This window comes from Salmo salar, chromosome 10 (assembly GCF_965601325.2).
Source record: "Salmo salar chromosome 10, fSalSal1, whole genome shotgun sequence".
In the NCBI taxonomy this organism is placed as follows: Eukaryota; Metazoa; Chordata; class Actinopteri; order Salmoniformes; family Salmonidae; genus Salmo; species Salmo salar.
In genome coordinates this window covers 37,138,864-37,162,632 of record NC_138300.1, presented here as the reverse complement: position 1 = coordinate 37,162,632, position 23,769 = coordinate 37,138,864, and the positions used below count along the sequence as shown (strand labels likewise).

Sequence of the window (23,769 nt, the reverse complement as noted above, 5' to 3'; positions counted from 1 at the left end):
TAACAAACAAGCACTAGTACAAGGAGGTGACATCAGGTGATGTGTATTACAGTATACAAAACATTAAGAACACCTGTCCTTTCCATGACAGACTGGCCAGGTGAAAGCTATGATCGCTTATTTATGTCACCTGTTAAATTCACTTCAACCAGTGTAGATGAAGGGGAGGAGACAGGTTAAAGAAGGATTTTTAAGCATTGAGACAGAGTGTGTATGTGTGCCATTTAGAGGGTGAATGGACAAGACAAAAGATTTAAGTGCCTTGAACAGGGTACGGTAGTGGGTGCCAGGCGCACCATTGTGTGTCAATAACTGCAACACTGCTGGGTTTTTCACGCTCAACAGTTTCCTGTGTGTATCAAGAATGGTACACCACCCGAAGGACATCCAGCCAACTTGACAACTGTGGGAAGCATTGGAGTCAACATGGGCCAGCATCCCTGTGCAACGCTTTCGACACCTTGTAGAGTCCATGCCCTGACTAACTGAGGCTGTTCTGAAGGCAAAAGGGGGGGTGCAACTCAATATTAGCAAGGTGTTCTTAATGTTTTGAGAACTCCGTGTTTATAGTAAGTGGCGATTGTTAAAGAAAATAGAATCACTACTTACCTTATCCCCTGATTAGTCCTGTTTTCTAACTCAGCCCTAGCAGCCATCAGCTCCTCTTGTAGCTGGTCCACTAGTCTGCTCTTTATGACCAATGTCTCTTCAGTCTCCTCCAGCCTCTTTTCTGTATCTCTACAATGAACATGGCAACACATCTAGCACAACTGCATTCACAAAGGTGTATCTGTGTGTGTGTGTGTGTGTGTATTCTCCTACCAACCTGAGTGCATTCCCTTGGGCCTCAACCTCAGCCTCCATAACCTCAATCTCCTCCTTCATATGACACACACTAGAAGTCTTAGACCCTATGGTGGAACCCAGAACCCGGACCTGTCAACATTGTAGGTGAACAAATTTGTCTTAGTTCAAGCTGAGCATCTGTGGAACCAAACCCAACATTATTAACAATTATTTGGGCCCTCTGTAAAGGCCTGCATGAATAGCGTTATAATCATTAATAGGTTGGACGAAATTGCATAAGCTGGAATACTTTGGTTTTGGAGCTGGCAAGTTCGAGATTCACTGCTTCCAATTCAATGATCAGTTGTCTGTTTTCTTGCATCACAGAAGCACTTTCTTCCTCCACTGAGCTTAACTTCCTTCTGAGATGCAAGTTTTTAGATTCCAGTTCCCTCATTGAAGAGGATGATGAGGGAGGCTGAAAAAAATATGACTTTTAATGCATTCCTCCATTGAATAGCAGTTTTTGATAAATGAATCACATACATAAAACAAGTATAATCTCTTGCAAGCCTCTATTTACGGTTAGCTCGTCTCACCTTTGACTCAATTTGTGAGGCACTGCTACAGACCCTGCGTTCTTCAGCCATCCTGGTGAGTGTGTGTACAGTGGCAATCTGGATGCAATAAAATCAATGAAGTATGTGCACCAAACTTCAGAGGTAAGGCAACAATAACACCAAAGTCAGCGACATATTACAGTTGGTTAACATTTTAGCTAACGTTAGCTAGCAAGTTTGTTAGCTAGCTAGCTAATGTTAGTTAGCCACCAGTAAGTAGATGCCTTGTTCGGAGGCAATTGCTTAGTTATGTGCTGCTCTTACCTGTTTGGTCAATCAGTGGACATGGTGCGGTTAGACATAAAATCTAAATAACATCGGTGCGAAGAGTGAATACAATCAAGCTCGCCTGCCACTCACTCCACACTTCTCTGTACATGCTGGAGGAAGTGGTGTTGTTTTACAACATGATAGGAATCCTGCGCTCTGCTTCATGATTAAGTGACGTAAAATCATAGAACGTGCGTGTTTCTTTGTAACCGTTTTAGTAAGACCAAAGACAGTATAGAAACTATTTGACAACTTTGTCTATGTGCTGTTTAGACAGTTACAGTACATAGTAGCAGTCTACCGAACAGCTTTTCTTTAAAGGTACAAAGCAGACGTGTTTTATCTCAATAGCAAATCATTTCTGGTTAACAATTAAGTACATTACTGTGATTGTTTTCAATTAAAATGGTCAAAAACAAACAATCGTTTCTTAGCAATGAGCAATTTCTCAAGCAAGAATTTTGCAAGGAGGGGAAAACTGAAAAACAGTTGTTTTTGGCAGAGAGGGTTGGGACTCTCTTTCTTATTAGGCTGAAATGAACATGCAGTTTTTTCAAACAGCTCTTACACTAAAGGGGCATTATCATCATTTTCAAAATTGTAAGTATTATTCCAACCTCATTATGTGGAAATATTATAAAACGCAGAAAAATCACGTTTTTGACTGCACTGGGCCTTTAACATTTGTGACAGTATTGTAATCTATACGCCTTTATCAAGGACCCCTTTTCCTATACAATCCCCTCCCACTCTCTAGTGGGCAGAGTACTGCAGCGTTCAAGTGGCTGCTATTTTGCAGCACCGAAAGCGCACTTCCAAGGAAGAGCTTATTTGACGGAGGATGAGAAAGGATTTGGTGAAATGGACTGGTATTATTTGTACACACTGTGGTTAATTATTGCTACACAAGAAGGCAGAATAATTGTGCAGAAGACGAGATTAGATTTCTATGTTTCGCTTCTTATTGCGATTTCTTCCTCTGGCAGGTTAGTGTTGTGAGATGTGCTCTATTTGCCATGGCAAGAGGTCTGTTTTCATGGGTCTGGCTGAGGAAGCCCATCTACATACAGGTAAACCCAGTGGGAAATCTTTCCTATACTTTCTCGTGATCAGACAATCACCTATTCACTATTGGACAGTTGGGATTATTCATGTCCCTGTATGGTAGGCTACTTTGAACATTATAAGGCTCTTTTGGACACGATTTCATATACATTCATTTGCAATATTTTAATCATCGGTAAACTGTCATTTTGGCCTTTATATGGTTGTCATTGCCATTATTGAGGCTGTTGTTTCTGATACAACTGTTTCTTTTTGAGTATTGGATTGATCCTATTTAATTTCCAATAGGGTACTTGCGCTGTCGATGCCCAAGAGCTGTAGTCATTGGCCCAAATCAGTAGGTACTCACCGTTTCCGTAGCAACAGGGATCATCCAGCTTTCACACAAGACAGGACACACAAGGTTTTTTTCCATGGATGAGAGCACTGATTTAAATCCCAAGGTCTGCTAGATTATGTTTTTCTTTGCATTCTTATGTTGTATTTAAATCAGCCTTCTTATTTGCATTGTCCGTGTATGAGCTCCTTATGCTATCTATCCTATTGACTTCCCATTCAAAACCTTTTCATTAAATAACTATTTTTTTTACCGTATGGGCTCTGGTCAAAAGTAGTGCACTATAGGGAATATGGTGCCATTTGAAACACACACAATGTAACCTGTTGTATAAAAGGCATATAATAACTGGTCATTAAGGTGGAAATGGTCACTATCCTGGAAAAAGGATTGTCGACGGTCTTAAAACTGTACAAGCAAGTTAAGAATCATGAACAATTATTATGATATTTGGGATTTCTCCCCCCCCTACCTTCAGAATAGACTCAGTTTTGTCGGGGCGTGGACTTTACAAGGTGTCAAAAGCATTCCACAGGGATGCAGGCCCATGTTGTATCAAATGCTTCGCACACTTGTGTCAAGTTGGCTGAATGTCCTTTGGGTGGTGGACCATTCTTGATACACACAGGAAACTGTTGAATGTGAAAAACCTAGAAGCATTGCAGTTCTTGACACAAACCAGTTCGCCTGGCACCTACTACCATACCCCGTTTAAAGGCACATAAATCTTTTGTCAAGCCCATTCACCCTTGGAATTTCATACACAATCCATGTTTCAATTGCTTCAAGGCTTAAAAATCCTTATTTAACCCATCTCCTCCCCTTCATTATGTGACATCAGTAAGGGATCATAGCTTTCACCTGGTCAGTCGATGTCATGGAAAGAGCAGGTGTTCATAATGTTTTGTACATTTAGTATACAGTGTATTTGGAAAGTATTTAGACCCCTTCCCTTTTTCCACATTTTGTTAAGTTACAGCCTTATTCTAAAATGGATAAAACATTTCAAAAATCCTCAATCTACACACAATACCCCATTATAAAAAGCGAAAACATGTTTCAAATTTTTGCAAATTCATCAAAAATTTTAAACAGAAATACCTTATTTATATAATCATTCAGACCCTTTGCTATGATACTTGAAATTGAGCTCGGGTGCATCCTGTTTCCAATGATCATCCTTGAGATGTTTCTACAACTTGATCAAATCAAATCAAACTTTGTCACATGCGCCAAATACAACAGGTGTAGACCTTACCGTGAAATGCTTACTTACAAGCCCTTAACCAACAGTGCCGTTCAAGAAAGTGTTAATAAAATATTGACCAAATAAGCTAAAGTAAAAAAGTAACACAGTACAATAACGAGGCTATATACAGGGGATACCGGTACCGTGTCAATGGGAGGGAGGGACAATGGAAGTAGTCTGTGTGGCCATTTGATTAATTGTTCAGCAATCTTATGGCTTGGGGGTAGAAGCTGTTAACCTGTTTTGGATAGGGGGCAGTATTTTCACGGCCGGATAAAAAACGTACCTGATTTAATCTGTTTATTACTCCTGCCCAGAAACTAGAATATGCATATAATTGTTTGATTTGGATAGAAAACACCCTAAAGTTTCTAAAACTGTTTGAATGGTGTCTGTGAGAATAACAGAACTCATATGGCAGGCCAAAACCTGAGAAGATTCCAAACAGGAAGTGCCCTCTCTGACCATTTCTTGGCCTTCTTTAGCCTCTTTATTGAAAACAGAGGATCTCTGCTGTAACGTGACACTTTCTAAGGCTCCCATAGGCTCTCAGAAGGCGCCAGAACGTTGAATGATGACTCTGCAGTCCATGGCTGAAAAACAGTAGCGCATTTGGATAGTGGTCGATCTGAGAACAATGAGACTGGTGCGCGCATGCACGTGAAGAGTCCATTTTACATTTTCAGTCTTTGAACGAAAACAATGACTCCCGGTCGGAATATTATCGCTATTTTACGAGAAAAATCGCATAAAAATTGATTTTAAACAGCGTTTGACATGCTTCGAAGTACGTTAATGGAATATTTAGACATTTTTTGTCACGATACGCGCCGGCGCGTCACCCTTCGTTACCCTTCGGATAGTGTCTTGAACGCACGAACAAAACGTCGCTATTTGGAAATAACTATGGACTATTTGGAACCAAACCAACATTTGTTGTTGAAGTAGAAGTCCTGGGAGTGCATTCTGACGAAGAACAGCAAAGGTAATCCAATTTTTCTTATAGTAAATCTGAGTTTGGTGAGTACCAAACTTGGTGGGTGTCAAAATAGCTAGCCTGTGATGACCGGGCTATCTACTCAGAATATTGCAAAATGTGCTTTCACCGAAAAGCTATTTTAAAATCGGACACCGCAATTGCATAAAGGAGTTCTGTATCTATAATTCTTAAAATAATTGTTATGTTTTTTGTGAACGTTTATCGTGAGTAATTTAGTAAATTCACCGGAAGTGTTCGGTGGGAATGCTAGTTCTGAAAGTCACATGATAATGTAAAAAGCTGGTTTTTGATATAAATATGAACTTGATTGAACAAAACATGCATGTATTGTATAACAATGTCCTAGGAGTGTCATCTGATGAAGATCATCAAAGGTTAGTGCTGCATTTAGCTGTGGTTTTGGTTTTTGTGACATTATATGCTAGCTTGAAAAATGGGTGTCTGATTATTTCTGGCTGGGTACTCTCCTGACATAATCTAATGTTTTGCTTTCGTTGTAAAGCCTTTTTGAAATCGGACAGTGTGGTTAGATAAAGGAGAGTCTTGTCTTTAAAATGGTGTAAAGTAGTCATATGTTTGAAAAATTGAAGTTTTCGGATTTTTGAGGAATTTGTAATTCGCGCCACGCCCTATCATTGGATAGTGGAGCGGTGTTCCCCTAGCGGAACATCTAGATGTAAGAGGTTTTAAGGAGCCTTTGGGTCCTAGACTTGGTGCTCTGGTACCGCTTGCTGTGAGGTAGCAGAGAGAACAGTCTATGACTTGGGTGACTGGAGTCTTTGACAATTTTTGGCGCTTTCCTCTGACATCGTCTAGTATATAGGTCCTGTATTTTTATTTTATTTAACCTTTATTTAACCAGGAAAAGCCCATTGAGACCCAGAGTCTCTTTTTCAAGGGAGACCTGGCCAAGAAGGCAGCAACAATCAATACATTACATAATTAAAACATACAACAACATGATCCAGCCTAAAAATAAAAGCATTTACACTCCTCTGTAACAGAGTCTCCCATCAATATTTTAAATTCATTCAGTGGCACTTACATATCTAGATGAAGCATGGATTGTAGATTATTTCATGGGTCTGGTGTACAAGAAGAGAAGGCAGTCTTGCCTAAAACTGTGAATGTCCTGGGGACTTTAGGTAGCAACCACCTAGCAGACCGGGTATGTTAACTGCTGGTGGTGAAGGAGACCAGACTACAGAGGTAAAGAGGGAGTTTACCCAAAAGGGCTTTGTAGATGAACACATACAAATGTATCTTTCTACGCATATAAAGTGAGGTCCAACCTACAATTTGGTGCATAGGTGTCTGAGTGACTTGGCATTTGTAATAAAAGCACAAGGATACATCATAAACAGAGTCCAGTCTCTGTAAGACAGAGGAGGTTGCATGCATATAGACAAGTCACCATAATCAATTACAGAGAGAAAAGTGGCATGAACAAGCTTCTTTCTAGCCATAAGCAGGAAGCAAAGCCTTATTACAAAAAACAAAAACAATTTCAGTTTAAGCTTTGTCACAAGATTATCCACATGAACTTTAAAGGACAACTTGTAATCTATTTTTTTTTTTTATACATTAGCAAAAATGTCTAAACCTGTTTTGTCAGTATTATGTATTTTGTGTAGATTGAGGGGGAACAAACTAAACGTAACAAAATGTGGAAAAAGTCAAAGGGTCTGAATACTTTTCGAATCAACTTGGAAAGTTGAGATATACAGTGTTCTGGAGACCATGTAGGAGATCCAACCTTTACAATGCGAGTGGTGTTTTACTGCAACTTATAAAGCCCAACCTTTTTTTAATTTGGTTAGATATGGTTCATGTTTGTAGCAATTTTTTTCCCCCAGTGATCAATATATCTGTTAAATATTTAATTTATTTTATAGCCGGAATCAAAAACCATCAAAAACTCATCTCATCTGTCTGTTTTGTTCAGCCAGGAGACACTCTGAGCTGCGTTTTGTTTTGCTCCCGTTTTCTTCACACCCGTGTGTGTGTGTGTGTGTGTGTTTTTCCTTCACACCGCTGTGTGAGTAGCCATGTAAGTGAAAAGTTCCAGCAGTCACAAGGGGGAGTGTGTGTGTGTGTGTGTCTGCCATCTTAGTCCCACGGAGGGTTTTCTTGGCCATTCTGCGTCTTCCTAATGAGGTCATAACATGATGGAACACTGTCACTCGCCGGTTGGACGCTCCAATAAGACAAGCCGATTTCATACTAACATACAGTTGAAGTCGGAAGTTTACATACTTAGGTTGGAGTTATTAAAACTCGTTTTTGAACCACTCCACAAATTTCTTGTTAACAAACTATAGTTTTGGCAAGGCGGTTAGGACATCTACTTTGTGCATGACACAAGTACTTTTTCCAACAATTGTTTACAGAAAGATTATTTCACTTATAATTCACTGTATCAAATCAAATTTATTTATATAGCCCTTCTTACATCAGCTGATATCTCAAAGTGCTGCACAGAAACCCAGCCTAAAACCCCAAACAGCAAGCAATGCAGGTGTAGAAGCACGGTGGCTAGGAAAAACTCCCTAGAAAGGCCAAAACCTAGGAAGAAACCTAGAGAGGAACCAGGCTATGAGGGGTGGCCAATCCTCTTCTGGCTGTGCCGGGTGGAGATTATAACAGCACATGGCCAAGATGTTCAAATGTTCATAAATGACCAGCATGGTCAAATAATAATAATCATAGTAGTTGTCGAGGGTGCAACAAGTCAGTAACACAAGAGTAAGTGTCAGTTGGCTTTTTCATAGCCAATCTTTGAGAGTATCTCTACCGCTCCTGCTGTCTCTAGAGAGTTGAAAACAGCAGGTCTGGGACAGGTAGCACGTCCGGTGAACAGGTCAGGGTTCCAGCAGGTCTGGGACAGCAGGTCTGGGACAGGTAGCACGTCCGGTGAACAGGTCACGGTTCCATAGCTGCAGGCAGAACAGTTGGAACTGGAGCAGCAGCAGCACGGCCAGGTGAACTGGGGACAGTAAGGAGTCATCAAGCCAGGTAGTCCTGAGGCATGGTCCTAGGGCTCAGATCCTCCAAGAGAGAGAATGAAGGAAAGAGAGAGAGAGAATTAGAGAGAGCATATTTAAATTCACACAGGACACCGGAAAAGACAAGAAAAATACTCCAGATGTGACAGACTGACCCTAGCCCCCCGACACATAAACTACTGCAGCATAAATACTGGAGGCTGAGACAGGAGGGGTCAGGAGACACTATGGCCCCATCCGATGAAACCCCCGGACAGGGCCAAACAGGTATCACAATCCCAAAGGGTCAGAAGTTTACATACACTAAGTTGATTGTGCCTTTAAACAGCTTGGAAAATTGCAGAAAATGATGTCATGGCTTTAGAAGCTTCTGATAGGCTAATTGACATCATTTGAGGCAATTGGAGGTGTATCTGTGGATGTATTTCAAGGCCTACCTTCAAACTCAGTGCCTCTTTGCTTGACATCATGGGAAAATCAAAAGAAATCAGCAAAGACCTCAGAAAAAGAATTGTAGACCTCCACAAGTCTGGTTCACCCTTGGGAGCAATTTCCAAACACCTGAAGGTACAACGTTCATCTGTACAAACAATAGTACGCAAGTATAAACACCATGGGACCACGTAGCCATCATACCACTCAGGAAGGAGACACGTTCAATCCCAGAACAACATCAAATGACCTTGTGAAGATAAAAGTATCTATATCCACAGTATCTATATCCACAGTAAAACAAACCCTAAATCGAAATAACCTGAAAGGCCGCTCAGCAAGGAAGAAGCCACTGCTCCAAAACCGGCATAAAAAAGCCAGACTACGGTTTGCAACTGCACATGGGGACAAAGATCATACTTTTTGGAGAAATGTCCTCTGGTCTGATGAAACAAAAATAGAACTCTTTGGCCATAATGACCATTGTTATGTTTGGAGGAAAAAGGGGGACGCTTGCAAGCCGAAGAACACCATCCCAACCATGAAGCACGGGGGTGGCAGCATCGTTGTGGGGGTGCTTTGCTACAGGAGGGACTAGTGCACTTCACAAAATAGATGGCATCATGAGGAAAGGAAAATTATGTGGATATATTGAATTCACATCAAGACATCAGTCAAGACGTTAAAACTTGGTCGCAAATGGGTCTTCCAAATGGACAATGACCCCAAGCATACTTCCAAAGTTGTGGCTTATGGACAACAAAGTCAAGGTATTGGAGTGGCCATCACAAAGCCCTGACCTCAATCCCATAGAACATTTGTGGGCAGAACTGAAAAAGTGTGTGCGAGCTAGGAGGCCTACAAACCTGACTCAGTTACACCAGCTCTATCAGGAGGAATGGGCCAAAATTCACCCAACTTATTGTGGGAAGCTTGTGGAAGGCTACCTGAAACGTTTGGCCCAAGTTAAACAATTTAAAGGCAATACTACCAAGTACTAATTGAGTGTATGTAAACTTCTGACCCACTGGGAATGTGATGAAAGAAATACAAGTTGAAATAAATCACTCTCTCTACTAATATTCTGACATTTCACATTCTTAAAATAAAGTGGTGATCCTAACTGACCTAAGACAGGGAATTTTTACTAGGATTAAATGTCAGGAATTGTGAAACTGAGTTTAAATGTATTTGGCTAAGGTGTATGTAAACTTCCAACTTCAACTGTATATAAAACCCCAAGCAGATGTCCTGCAGTCTTACTAGGAGATATGGATTCCTTGTGATTATGTTTCATCTATGCAGGGCACTGTTTAAAATTGTACTCCCCGTAGCCTACAGAATTTCCCAGAATGTCACAAATAATTTAATCTTGTCAAACCAGACCAAAAATCTTGCCATGAGAGATTACAAATCGTTCCACAAAACATTCAACAAATCCTTAGCATCAAAAGGCGTATTGTGTACAGTTGGGTCTGCTTTCCGATTTACTCCTCGTAATAGTGTCAGACATTGCACTGCATGTGGCTGAAGTTATCGCAGTCGTCCTAAATTTCATCTCCACATAGGCTACATACTGTGGAAGGCCATGGTTGTCTAGGTGTGCAGAGCTCAGTGGTCCAGCCAAGATAAAACTGCTCCATGGATCCTGTCTGTCTGTCAGGAGACAGGGTAATCCTGCCATGCTGGGTCCAGTTTACTGTACCCAGTCATCCAGATCTGACATCCAATGCTCCTTGAGTCCTTTACCACCAGAGTTAGATCCTGGGAATGACTCATCCCAAATGGCACCCTATTCCCTATATAGTGCACTACTTTTGACCAGAGCCCTATGGGCCTGTGTGAAAGCCATAGTTGAGATCACCAAACACGTAGCCCTGGCTGCACATTTTAATATGGGTAGCCTAGAAACTTGTCTGTTGTGATTTGTCACCAATTTAACACAGTGTGAACGTGTGATCAGGCACTGCTGTATTTTTGTATGGCAATTAGGAATTAAAATGACCGACGTCCATTGCCCACCCACCAGTTTTGTCCCTGTGAAGTAAGAGAGAGAACCAGGTCTGATGTGGCCCGAGCCTGAATATGAGGAACTGTGTCAGTATGTGCAATAGAGGGATATGATGACGATGCTGATCATCTTATTTGATGTTAGCACTGTCAAACTGTGCCAACTAGAACACACATGCACAGAACAGAGTTATAAATTGTATGTTTTTGGAAGCTTTGGTTACCTACATTCTAGTCAGTTAAACTCAGAGATGTGGGGAGGTTTAAGGAGGAGCTGTTTGCCAACTCATCTTTCCACAGCTCTCTCTCCTCAGGGGAACACCTGCGTGCTCTCATCTCTCCATTCTCTCCCATATTGCCTCCTCTCCATGAACTGCAGTGCATGACTCTATCAGCATGTGTTCACAAACCACTGTCTGAGGTCTAAGCTTGTCCCAGAGGACTTGGTGGGAGCCTAATTTAATCAATATTACTTAAGATGCAGCATTTAGCTGGTTAGTATTTTCTTCCCACCCCACTCTCCTTCGGTGTAAACTTCATTTGTATTTTGGACATGCTCGATAGGCTGAACTGATCTGGAGCAGAAGAGCAGGAAGTCAGAATTAAACGCTATTGACATGTCACTTTGTCCTGTGACACAAAGGGAGAGCTAAAAAGCAATGTGTTAAGTTGTTGTGGCAACTTCTGCTATTCTGTGCGTGTGTGTAGGCGTGCGTGATTGTTTGAGCGCGTGTGTGTGCACTTGTTTACGTGTGTGTGCATATGTGAGTGAGAGAGGAAGAGTGAGCAAGGCTGTGTATTTTTGAATGCTTGTATGTGAGGAGACTGTAACTTACATATGCCATGTTCATGGCCTGTTGTATCTATACAGTATGTAAGTGAAAAGTGAACAACTGGCCCAAAATCTGCTGTTAACATGTAGTGTTATTGTCGCAGGTTGAGTCAGTGTGGGGATTGGGGTGTGGCCTCGACCAGGAGGGTGTGTCCTCGACCAGGAGGGAGGGGTGGCATCTTTCTTATTGCCTGCTGTATGCTGTCCGACTTGGGACTGGGATGAGTCTGATCAACCAGGCAGCGCATAGCTCCTGCACATAGCACAGACAGACAGAGACAGTGTTACATCTCCCAGAGCCTGCACCGTGCACACAAATAGAGTGTGTGATTCCCAAAAGGCACCATATTCCCTATATAGTGTTTTTGTAGAGAATAGGGTGCCATTTGGGATGCACCGAGTGTGACATCTCTCTGAGCCTGCACAGTGCACACAGCAAATAGTAATGACACCTTCCTTTAGAGAGTTGGAGTCCTGGGAGTAAGAGAGATGGATGCTGGGACAGATGAGTTACTGGTGCGTAACTCCTATGAGAGAGAGGGAGATGCAAGCAGAGAGTTTACACAGGTGGTGCAAAAAGAAGCTCTCACCAGGAAACATCTTCCACGCTTGACGATTCCCATGTGTGTGCACTGTGCATAAGCCTATTAGTGTTCCCCATGTAGAATATTAGGGAGGAAAATGCTTTGCTTTTGTCTGTGTGACACATTCTTTTAATTCTCCCTCTCTATCCCTGCTTCATCTCCTCTCTCTCTCTCCCCTTCATCCCCTCTCTCTCTCTCCCCTTCATCTCCTCTCTCTCTCTCCCCTTCATCTCCTCTCTCATCTCTATCCCTCGTAAGGCAGTTATCCCACTGTTCACCAGGCACCGATGACGTGGATGTCAATTAAGGCAGCCCCCCGCACCTCTCTGATGCAGAGGGGTTGGCTTAAATGCGGAAGACACATTTCAGTTGAATGCATTCAGTTGTACAACTGACTAGGTATCCCCCTTTCCTCTCCCTGTTCATATGTCCCTCCCTCCCTCATCTCTCTATCCCTCTTTCTCGCTCCCTCATCTCTCCATATATCTCTCTCTTTCCATTTCTCTCTCTCTTCACCGCTGGAGAGAGTGCCCATTAGAGAGGACTAGCTTTATGATCATGAATAATGGATGACTGGTGAGCAGGGCTGCAAAACAAGTGTCAGCATAGAAATGGGTCAAGAGCAGAGAACATTTCTATCTTCTCTCCCTGTATATTTGGATGCCAAAGAGCAGTTTCAGGTCATAAATAACAAGTGCTTTGTCCATGTATTTGTTGTGCATCCTTTGTCCATGTATTTGTTGTGCATGGACTCAATGTCTGGACCTCTGCTCAGTGTAAAAGGCTGGACTGTAGTTAGGGTTAGTTAGACTATAGTCCCAGCACACCAGTGGTCTCTGTATGTCGATTGACCTGTTGGTATCTCCAGCATGTTTCAGACATATAATATGTAGGGGATAATCAATTAAGGAAATAAAACCCAAGGCCTGATGGGATGCATGATTATTTAGTGGCTAAGCAATGGCTGAGGCTGTGTCCCTTTATAGTGCACCACTTTTGACCCGGGATCTTAGGGCAAAGGTAGTGCACTATAATGACTTGCCACCCTTCCCATCCACACACCCCATTACATCACCACAGCTCTGATTACAGCTGGTAATTAATAACAAGCAGTCACAACAGCCAGGATCAATGCTGCCTCATTAGCTGTGTTTTAGGGCTCCATTTTAGTGCACTTCTTTCTACCAGAGCCCATAGGGCACGATTTGCATTATATATGGAGCCATTTGGGATGTAGCCTTGCTCTTTCCCCACCAGCAGCCTATGGGCTCCTGTAAAGGAGTGAGAAATGCATAATCACAGAGTTAAAATGAAAGCCCTCAAAACATAGATTTTTAAAGAACAACCACATATTTATTTTCCTTCAGAGTGTTATCTATAATGACTTTGCAGTTGGATGCAATTTACAGCACCTACCTACGCAAGAATCAATATGGAACACAGTGCTTTGTTTGTGTGGTCATGCTGCTTTGTAGCAGTTCTCTTAGTCTCTCATGGACAGACTACGTAAACATAAATGTTACTGTAGATCTGTCATGATTTGTACAATGGCATGCGTGAGATAACGAGCAGGATTTGCTCCGGTGCTTTGGACAAATCTTGGTTTCACAAGGTGTTAGCATCTTTTTAGAATTTCGAAAGGAGAGGGAACATTTGGCCATAGACTTGCCTGCAACTTGCAAAGAGAGAGTTCTTTGTTCCAGTTCTGATACTCTTTCTGTCTTCCCACATATGGACCCTGAACTTAATCGAGCCTCTGACCAATTACGCAAGACTTTAGTTCTGGGTATAGGTTTGTATAAAAACACTGGGAAAGTACTAGGACACCTACAGATTATGCTCACGCTAAACATACAGTACACTGAGTATACCAAACATTAAGAACACCTTCCTAATATTGAGTTGCACCCCACCTTTTTGCCCTCAGAACATCCTCAATTCGTTGGGGCATGGATACTGGCCCATGTTGATTCCAATGCTTCCCACAGTTGTGTCAAGTTGGCTGGATGTCCTTTGGGTTGTAGACCATTCTTGATACAGGAAACTGTTGAGGGTAAAAAAAACAGCAGCGTTGGAGTTCTTGACACAAACCAATGCGCCTGGCAGCTACTAACGTACCCGTTCAAAGGCACTTACATTCTTTATCTTGCCCATTCACCCTCTGAATGGCACACATTCACAATCCATGTCTCAATTGTTTCAAGGCTTAAATATCCGTCTTTAACCTGTCTTCTCCCCTTCATCTAAACTGATTGAAGTGGATTTAACAAGTTACATCAATAAGGAATCATAGCTTCCACCTGGATTCACCTGGTCAGTCTATGTCATGGAAAGAGCAGGTGTTCTTAATGTTTGTTCACTCAGTGTAAAGTCAAGTGTATGAGGTCTTCAGATTACTTGACCAGGGAAGGCCACAGATAAATTACAAGGCAAGCTCCAGATTATGTTATTAGCCTGGCTCTAATCATATTTTGTGGCACACCTCCCAAGTGAAGTGTATCTGGTTCTCTGAGAGACTGAGGCAGAGATCAGCCTGCATGTAGAGAGGGACTACACTAGACACCATGCTGTTATAAATGACATTCTGAGCAGTTGTCGGTCCTGTGGAATGCTGAATGTTTTAGGTTTAATATCAAGGCACTACGGCTGGGAGAACACTTATCTGGAAAGCACAAACTCTTTCCACAAGTATGGAAAAATCTAAGCACAGAGGAAAAGGGTTAACTGAGATTACAGCTCGTTGACCTCTAGCTGCTCCAACCACCGTCCAGGTCTAGGACCACAGAATGAGGTTGGGCTTTGGGGAGAGAGGAAACTCAAGCCAGTATACGCTAAAAAGCGGTTGCTCTGAACCTGCAATCACAATAGAGAAGTGACTTGTGACTAGTCAGGAGCGGCAGCGTTGGACTAGTAACCGAAAGGTTGCAAGATCGAATCCCCGAGCTGACAAGGTACAAACCTGTCATTCTGCCCCTGAACAAGGCAGTTAACCCACTGTTCCTAGACTGTCATTGAAAATAAGAATTTGTTCTTAACTGACTTCCCTAGTTAAATAAAGGTTAAAATAAAAAAAATAGACTCCACAGCTCTCAACACTGAGATGACAAAGTGTTCCACTAGACAAAAGAGGAGAGTAATGGACTGACATTACAGTAAGAGGTCCATTGAATAGGGAGAGAGAAGGATTAGATTAGAGAGCGAGATGGATGCAGACTGAAGGGCTAAATTGATTTAAGAAGAGTCATCTTTACTGTCAGTGAAAGAGGGTGGGTGGAAGATGAAGGGAGAGTGTCAAGTCCAAGTCTTGTGCATCATCACTAATAAAAGAGTTCTTATAGAGAGAAACTCAAATCCAATTCAGATAACAGGGACTCTCATTTGCGTAAAGGGTTCATCTTTAGAAAGTGGTATTGTCCAATGTACAACACATTATAAGTGCTGGGCAAAGACGACGCAAGAGTTCACCTTTACTCACAATCGTGTCCATAGCCATTGGACGGTAAGGAAATGTGGGAATTGAGTAAGATGTGGTTACAGATCCACACACAGCATCACGACATGGAATAGAGGGAGAAGATTGGCACTCAAAGTACTGTATTAAGTTGAGAATTGCACAGAAGAGATACAGAGAGAGACAGTCATGTCAATAAAGCAAATTGGAACTGAAAGAGGGAGAGAGGCTGGGGGAGTCCATCACTGTCAAACATTGGACATATTTATTATTAATAGATGGAATAGAAAGGGTTTCTGAATGTCTGTTATTCCTCCACTCAGCCAGCTCTCTGTGTTGAAGTAATGTCATTATTGATCTATTGAGAACATTAAGATAGTCCATTTTAGAATTATGAATCAGGAAGAAAATGTTATCAAAAGGCAATAACAATTTGGAGTGTGTCAAAAAGGAAAAAGATTGTACAGTAGCTGTCTGCCTGTAACGAACCATGTGTTACCACAGAGAACCATTGGGTTGTTGATTACAGAGCTCATAATCAAGTCATTGTAATGATGAAGTATTACTGTACTCCACAAGGCCCACTATAGGCAACTACCCATGTATATCCCAATTTAAGGCCTGTTTCTCCATCAATTGCTCTCTAATTAGAATAAACTAGTTCATTACAAACAGGCTCATCTGTAGTGTACATGAATGTGCTGTTATAGCAGTGAGCAGAATTATGTTTTAATGAAGGACTGTAATATGTTGTAGATATAGTTATGCAGGGTAGAACACTCTGTGGATGCGCAAAAGATGTAGGTGATTGTTCCACATAGATGAGATACAATGCCTTGCAAAAGTATTCATCCCCCTTGGCGCTTTTCCCATTTTGTTGCATTACAACCTGTCATTTCAATTGATTATTATTTGAATTTCATGTAATTGACATACACAAATTAGTCCAAATTGGTGAAGTGAAATTCAAAAAATAATTAGTTAAAAAAGTGGTGCGTGCTATACAGATGAAGTCGGAAGTTTGCATACACCTTAGCCAAATACATTTAAACTCAGTTTTTCACAATTCCTGACATTTAATCCTAGTAAAAATTCCCTGTCTTTGGCCAGTTAGGATCACCACTTTTATTTTAAGAATGTGAAATGTCAGAATAATAGTAGAGAGAATGATTTATTTAAGCTTTTATTTCTTTCATCACATTCCCAGTGGGTCAGAAGTTTATGTACACTCAATTAGTATTTGGTAGGATTGCCTTTAAATTGTTTAACTTAGGTCAAACGTTTCGGGTAGTCTTCCACAAGCTTCCCACAATAAGTTGGATGAATTTTGGCCCATTCCTCCTGACAGAGCTGGTGTAACTGAGTCAGGTTTGTAGGCCTCCTAGCTCGCACACACTTTTTCAGTTCTGCCCACAAATGTTCTATAGGATTGAGGTCAGGGCTTTGTGATGGCCACTCCAATACCTTGACTTTGTTGTCAATAAGCCATTTTGCCACAACTTTGGAAGTATGCTTGTGGTCATTGTCCATTTGGAAGACCATTTGCGACCAAGCTTCAACTTCCTGACTGATGTCTTGAGATGTTGCTTCAATATATCCACATAATTTTCCTACCTCATGATGCCATCGATTTTGTGAAGTGCACCAGTCCCTCCTGCAGCCAAGCGCCCCCACAACATGACGCTGCCACCCCGTGCTTCACGGTTGGGATGGTGTTTTTCGGGCTTACAAGCCTCCCCCTTTTTCCTCCAAACATAACGATGGTCATTATGGCCAAAGAGTTCTATTTTTGTTTCATCAGACCAGAGGACATTTCTCCAGAAAGTATGACCTTTGTCCCCATGTGCAGTTGCAAACCATAGTCTGTCTTTTTTATGCCGGTTTTGGAGCAGTGGCTTCTTCCTTGCTGAGCGGCCTTTCAGGTTATGTCGATATAGGACTCGTTTTACTGTGGATATAGATACTTTTGTACCTGTTTCCTCCAGCATCTTCACAAGGTCCTTTGCTGCTGTTCTGGGATTGATTTGCACTTTTCGCACCAAAGTACGTTCATCTCTAGGAGACAGAACGCGTCTCGTTCCGAAGCGGTATGACGGCTGTGTGGTCACATGGTGTTTATACTTGCGTACTATTGTTTGTACAGATGAACATGGTACCTTCAGGCATTTTGAAATTGCTCCCAAGGATGAACCCAACTTTTGGAGGTCTACAATTCTTTTTCTGAGGTCTTGGCTGATTTCTTTTGATTTTCTCATGATGTCAGGCAAAGAGGCACTGAGTTTGAAGGTAGGCCTTGAAGTACACCTCCAATTGCCTCAAATGATGTCAATTAGCCTATCAGAAGCTTCTAAAGCCATGACATCATTTTCAGGAATTTTCCAAGCTGTTTAAAGGCATATTGAACTTAGTGTATGTAAACTTCTGACCCACTGGAATTGTGATACAGTGAATTATAAGTGAAATAATCTGTCTGTAAACAATTGTTGGAAAAATTACTTGTGTCATGCACAAAGTAGATGTCCTAACTGACGTGCCAAAACTATAGTTTATTAACAAGAAATTTGTGGAGTGGTTGAAAAACGAGTTTTAATGACTCCAACATAAGTGTATGTAAACTTTTGACTTCAACTGTATATGAAGCCCCTAAATAAGATCTGGTGCAGCCAGTTACATTCAGAAGTCACATTATTAGTTAAATAAAGTCCACCTGTGTGGAATCTAAGATTCACATGATCTCAGTAGATATATACACCGGTTCTGAAAGGCCCAAGAGTCTGCAACACCACTAAGCAAGGGGCACCACCAAGCAAGCGGCACTATGAAGAGTTGTGGAGAAGTACAGTTCAGGGTTGGGTTATAAAAAAATATCAGAAACTTTGAACATCCCACGGAACACCATTAAGTCCATTATTAAAAAATTGAAAGAATATGGCAACACAGCAAACCTGCCCACCAAAACTCACGGACCAGCAAAGGAGGGCATTAATCAGAGAGGCAAGAAAGAGACCAAAGATAACCCTGAAGGAGCTGCAAAGCTCCACAGCGGAGATTGGAGTATCTGTCCATAGGACCACTTTAAGCTGTACACTCCACAGAGCTGGACTTTACGGAAGACTGGCCAGAAAAAAAGCCATTGCTTAAGAAAAAAACAAGCAAACACATTTGGTGTTTGCCAAAAGGCATGTGGGAGACTCCCCAAACATGTGGAAGAAGGTTCTCTGGTCAGATGAGACTGAAATGTAGCTTTTTGGCCATCAAGGAAAACGCTATGTCTGGCTCAAACCCAACACCTCTCATCCCCCCGAGAACACCATCCCCACAGTGAAGCATGGTGGTGGCAGCATCATGCTGTGGGGATGTTTTTCATCGGCAGGGACTGGGAAACTGGTCAGAATTGGAGGAATGATGGATGGCGCTGAATACAGGGAAGTTCTTGAGGGAAACCTGTTTCAGTCTTCCAGAGATTTGAGACTGGGACAGATGTTCACCTTCCAGCAGGACAATGACCCTAAGCATACTGCTAAAGCAACACTCGAGTGGTTTAAGGGGAAACATTTAAATGTCTTGGAATGGCCTAGTCAAAGCCCAGACCTCAATCCAATTGAGAATCTGTGGTATGACTTAAAGATTGCTGTACACCAGCGGAACCCTTCCAACTTGAAGGAGCTGGAGCAGTTTTGCCTTTAAGAATGGGCAAAATCCCAGTGACTAGATGTGCCAAGCTTATGGAGACATACCCCAAGAGACTTGCAGCTGAACTTGGTGAAAAATGTGGCTCTACAAAGTATTGACTTTGGAGAGTGAACAGTTATGCACGCTCAAGTTTTCCGTTTTTTTGTCTTATTTCTTGTTTGTTTCACAATAAAAAAAATATTTTGCATCTTCAAAGTGGTAGGCATGTTGTGTAAATCAAATGATACAAAACCCCAAAAAATCTATTTTAATTCCAGGTTGTAAGGCAGCAAAATAGGAAAAATGCCAAGGGGGGTGAATACTTTCGCAAGCCACTATATGGGATCATATGAAATGACATGATTGACTCAATGCTGGCTCGTACAGTATATATAGATGATATGTCTCTCGCTCTCCCCCCTCATTATATGACCCTCCTCACCTCAGTTCAGTGATTTATTGTTCTCTCTGTTGCGGTGGCCAAGTCTGTCTAGGAAGAACGAGTCACATGGTCTGTTCTCACAGATGGTTGCTAGACTACAACAAGCATAGATGCAGGCGCAACAGACACTGGGAACAAGACAGAAGGCCTCACCCCTCCTCCCTCCTTGGTCTATCACTGTCTATGTCCCAAATGACACCCTATTCCTTATATAGTGCACTTCATTTTACCAGAGCCCTATGGCTGTATCGACTCCCTGTCCCCAAGCACACACTGTTTCTCTCTCTCATCTCTCTCTCTCTCATGCTCTCCCTCTCAATAACAATAGTTATTACTCCTTTCACGTTATACATTTTACAAGATCACCCAGCCCTTCTGGAGAGGAATAACACAGTAAGCAGGTTTAAGATGTCTGATTAGAGAATGTTAAGCCACGAGGGGTCTGGGATTTACGCCAATCCGGCCAAATTTCATTGAGTGGCATTTAGATTTCAAATGGCTCTGTTTGCTGTTAGTTCCTGACGAACATGGAGAAAGGTAGGATTTTCTGGCACAGCAAAATGAATTATTTCTTTCCCCAAATGCATTCTGTTGAAACCCACTCAAATCTAAATTGACATTCGTTTTTGAGGAAGTGTCGTTTTGAATTTTGTTCTTTCTATGAATCTTCACGTCTCACAACCTGACCCTGTTTTAGCGCAAATTATGTCAGTGTGTTATCTGTTAATCTCTCACCTCATCTATTCTGCATGATTGTATGATTGTTATAATACTGAATCTCAGTTAAAGTTTCATATTTCATCATGCACCCCAGTGAAGGAGCTATTCATTTATTAATTGGATAACAACACTACTGGTACTAGACCAGCCTGCTTATGGAAATGACTGAAAATCCCTGTAATGCTCAGTGCATCTCAACTTCACATTTGTTATTGCAACATAAATGTGGGGCAATATTTAGCATACCTATCATTCATTTTCTACATTCCATGATATTTACTCCTGTGGATAATCAAACTCACATTAACTAAATACTGTTTACACGTCTTCAGTCTCACTATATCTGGGTCAAGTTCTGTTCAAGTATCATAAAGGAGGCTGTTCCACCTGAACTCTTTGAATAGGAATGCCCATTTATGTATTCTGATCATGATCTTATTATTATGTAATGAAAGTCATCACAGCTCTCTCTCCCCCTCTATCTCATTATATACTCTCTCTCTCCCTCACTCCCTTGCTCTCTCTGTTTCAGGCCCGATTCTCCTACCTGCACATGAAGTATCTGTTCTTCTCATGGCTGGCAGTGTTTGTGGGTAGCTGGGTGGTGTATGTGGAGTACTCATCCTACTCAGAGCTGTGTCGTGGACATGAGTGCAAGAATTCCATAGTGAGTTCTCTATTTCCTTATATGAAATTAGTAAATTGATGGAGCCTCCTACTGGTTAAAAAAATACTATTCCTTCAAATACAGCATTCCAGTGTCAGCTTCCATATTGTATTAAAACCATCCTGTGAGTTACTATACAAACCAACACCATGTCTGTCTATTTGTTAGTTACAGTATACAAACCAACACCATGTCTATTTATCCAAGTGTGACAAGTACAGGAAAGGAGTGATCGACGGCTCGGCATGCAGAAGCCTGTGTGAAAAAGACACGCTGTACCTGGGGAAGTGTCTCTCTGCCAAGCCGAACAACCAGGTCAGATCTGACTCTGATCCAAGTTCTACGGTAAATCTCAAAAGTCTTTCCTTTCCAAAATGTAAGAGGGAAGGAGAGCATCCAAGGATCTTCTCCTCCAATCCACCTGCATCTCACTTCCTTCTGACATTGGGCAGGTGATGTGGAGAGAGGACATGAGGAATCAAGGAAGGACTTGAGATTCACCCATAGTGTTTAGAGCTACAGTGTTTCCGCGTCTGAGAACTAACATGAGCATGTTGTGGGTCTGTGTGTCTCAGGTGTACTCAGGTGGCTGGGGGGACCTGGAGGGGGTGATTAAGTGCCAGATGGAGGAGGTTCCTCATTATAACCTGGGAGCTGAGATGGAGCACAGGAAGGAGGCGTCGCCGTTCAACAAGCCCACCAAGGGAACTTCCGTAGAGAAGTTCAAAGAGATGGTCCTCAGCCACCTCAAGGTCAGAATACTGTCATCTCGTCCCAGTGTGATTCATTAGACTACCAGCTTTTATTAATAGGTTCATGTTTGCAACACTTATTTGAAGGTCTTCATAACACATTCATAATCCATACATTATGCATTTATAATCAGGACACCAATATTTCATAAATGCTAATTGATATTTTGTCACAGTATTCACATTCACGTAACTTATTTCCATCTTTGTTAGTGTGTTATGACTTTAGTGGCTAGCATGTTCATTAATGCAGTTCTGTTACGAAGGTATCTCTCACCCCTTATTCCTCTCCAGACCAAGGTGGGTGAACAGGCCAACCTTCCAGACCTAGTGAGCCTGGTTTTCTCCGTGGCCGACTACAACAAAGATGGCCTCATCTCCTTGCCGGAGGCCCGCTCCATGTGGGCTCTTCTCCAGCTCAATGAGTTTCTGCTAGCAATAGTCCTGCAGGACAGAGAGCACACCCCTAGGCTCCTGGGCTTCTGTGGGGACATGTATGTGATGGAGAAGGTAATCTAATAGGAATGCCCATTTATGAAGAAAAACCCCCACAAATTATCCAGTAATCATGACAGATTGATTCAAATCATGAGCTTATTTATGTGATGAAAGTCATCACAGCTCTCTCTCCTCTGCCTCTTTCAATACCCCCCATCTCTCTTGTTCCCTTTTCCTCTGAACTTGTACGTGGAGAAGGTGCCCTATGCTCCCCTGTACGGCATCAGCCTGCCCTGGGTGGTGGAGCTGTGGATCCCCGCGGGGGTACGACGCAGCATGGACCAGTGGTTCACGCCCTCCTGGCCCCGCAAGGCCAAGATCTCCATCGGCCTCCTGGAGCTCGTTGAGGATGTTTTCCACGGGACCTTCGGCTCCTTCCTCATGTGTGACGTGAGCGCAGACGGCTTTGGTTACAACGACCGCCACGACCTGAAGGTGATGGACACTCGCCACATTGTCCCTGAGGCCACCTTCCAGAAAGCCATGAGGGAGCGGCGATGCGACACGGAAGAGGACTGTTTGTACGGTGCCGACTGTCGCACTTCCTGTGACCTCACCAAGCACCGGTGTACGCCAGAGGTGACGCAGCCCAACCTGGCCAAGGCGTGCGGCGCACTGAAGGATTACCTCCTGAACGGGGCGCCGTCTGACATTCAGGAGGAGCTAGAGAAACAGCTGTATGCCTGTATAGCATTAAAGGGCTCGGCCGAACAGATGGAGATGGAACACTCGCTTATACTGAACAACCTGAAGAGCTTGTTGTGGAAAAAGATTTCGCACACCAAGGACTCCTAATGAGGTTAAAACATAGGTACATCTAGACCCTGGATTTGAAAGTATTGGTTGGAACTGCGTTTCTACCATTGTAAATCCACACTTTGGGAAAGGGTGGAGAATCAGGACACAGATGAACACCACTGCTGCCCCCTAACGCCCTCTCCTCTAAGCTTTTTTGGGAACTATAATGAACAAAAATATAAACGCAACATGTAAAGTGTTGGTTCTGTTTTTCACGAGCTGAAATAAAGACCCCAGAAATGTTCCATACACACAAATCTTACATTTTGTGTATAAATGTTTGTGAGCGTTAATCCATCCACCTCACAGGTGTGGCATATCAAGAAGCTGATAAAACAGCATGATCATTACAGGTGCACCTTGTGCTGGGGACAAAAGGCCACTGATCACAACGCCACAGATGTTTCAAGTTGAGGAAGCATGCAATTGGCATGCTGACTGCAGGAATGTTCAACAGAGCTGTTGCCAGAGGATTGACTGTTAATTTCTCTACCATAAACTGCCTCAGTTTTAGAGAATTTGGCAGTACATCCAACCGGCCTCAGGACCTCCACATCTGGCTAATTTACCTGTGGGATC

At 42.4% G+C, this 23,769-nt stretch overlaps 2 protein-coding genes across 8 annotated transcripts in view; one reads left to right on the top strand and one right to left on the bottom strand.

Moving 5' to 3' along the window:
- LOC106560319 (coiled-coil domain-containing protein 18) overlaps positions 1 to 2,032 on the bottom strand; it is a 51,876-nt gene extending 49,844 nt beyond the window's left edge. The window contains exons 1-5 of one of the 3 annotated variants that reach the window (XM_082956970.1): positions 1,671 to 2,032; positions 1,386 to 1,463; positions 1,097 to 1,264; positions 827 to 936; positions 610 to 738 (exon numbers count right to left, since the gene is read on the bottom strand). In XM_082956970.1, coding sequence (XP_082813096.1) covers positions 610 to 738; positions 827 to 936; positions 1,097 to 1,264; positions 1,386 to 1,436 — 458 coding nt within the window. In that variant the 5' untranslated portion in view covers positions 1,437 to 1,463; positions 1,671 to 2,032. The remainder of the gene's footprint in view (positions 1 to 609; positions 739 to 826; positions 937 to 1,096; positions 1,265 to 1,385; positions 1,464 to 1,670) is intronic. The other 2 variants (XM_082956971.1, XM_082956972.1) reach the window with 2 other exon arrangements.
- Positions 2,033 to 2,441: 409 nt separating this feature from the next.
- Positions 2,442 to 23,549, top strand: dipk1ab (divergent protein kinase domain 1Ab). 5 transcript variants are annotated; one of them, XM_082956969.1, is made up of 7 exons: positions 2,442 to 2,545; positions 2,663 to 2,746; positions 21,008 to 21,142; positions 21,350 to 21,457; positions 21,718 to 21,894; positions 22,189 to 22,404; positions 22,591 to 23,549. In XM_082956969.1, exons 2-7 carry the CDS (start codon positions 2,693 to 2,695, stop codon positions 23,185 to 23,187), a joined length of 1,287 nt encoding a protein of 428 aa, XP_082813095.1. In that variant the 5' UTR covers positions 2,442 to 2,545; positions 2,663 to 2,692; the 3' UTR covers positions 23,188 to 23,549. The 5 variants fall into 5 exon arrangements, with proteins under 5 accessions (XP_082813095.1, XP_082813094.1, XP_082813093.1 ...); XM_082956968.1 differs by having other exon boundaries at positions 22,588 to 23,549; XM_082956967.1 differs by having other exon boundaries at positions 21,350 to 21,487.
- Positions 23,550 to 23,769: the final 220 nt, after the last annotated feature.

Coding starts and splice junctions, on each gene's coding strand:
- dipk1ab (XM_014123119.3), top strand. CDS start 2,693: ATGGCAAGAGGTCTGTTTTCATGGGTCTGGCTGAGGAAGCCCATCTAC. Junction 2,747..21,007: donor GGAAGCCCATCTACATACAG/GTAAACCCAGTG, acceptor TCTCTGTTTCAG/GCCCGATTCTCCTACCTGCA. Junction 22,405..22,587: donor ACATGTATGTGATGGAGAAG/GTAATCTAATAG, acceptor TTGTACGTGGAG/AAGGTGCCCTATGCTCCCCT.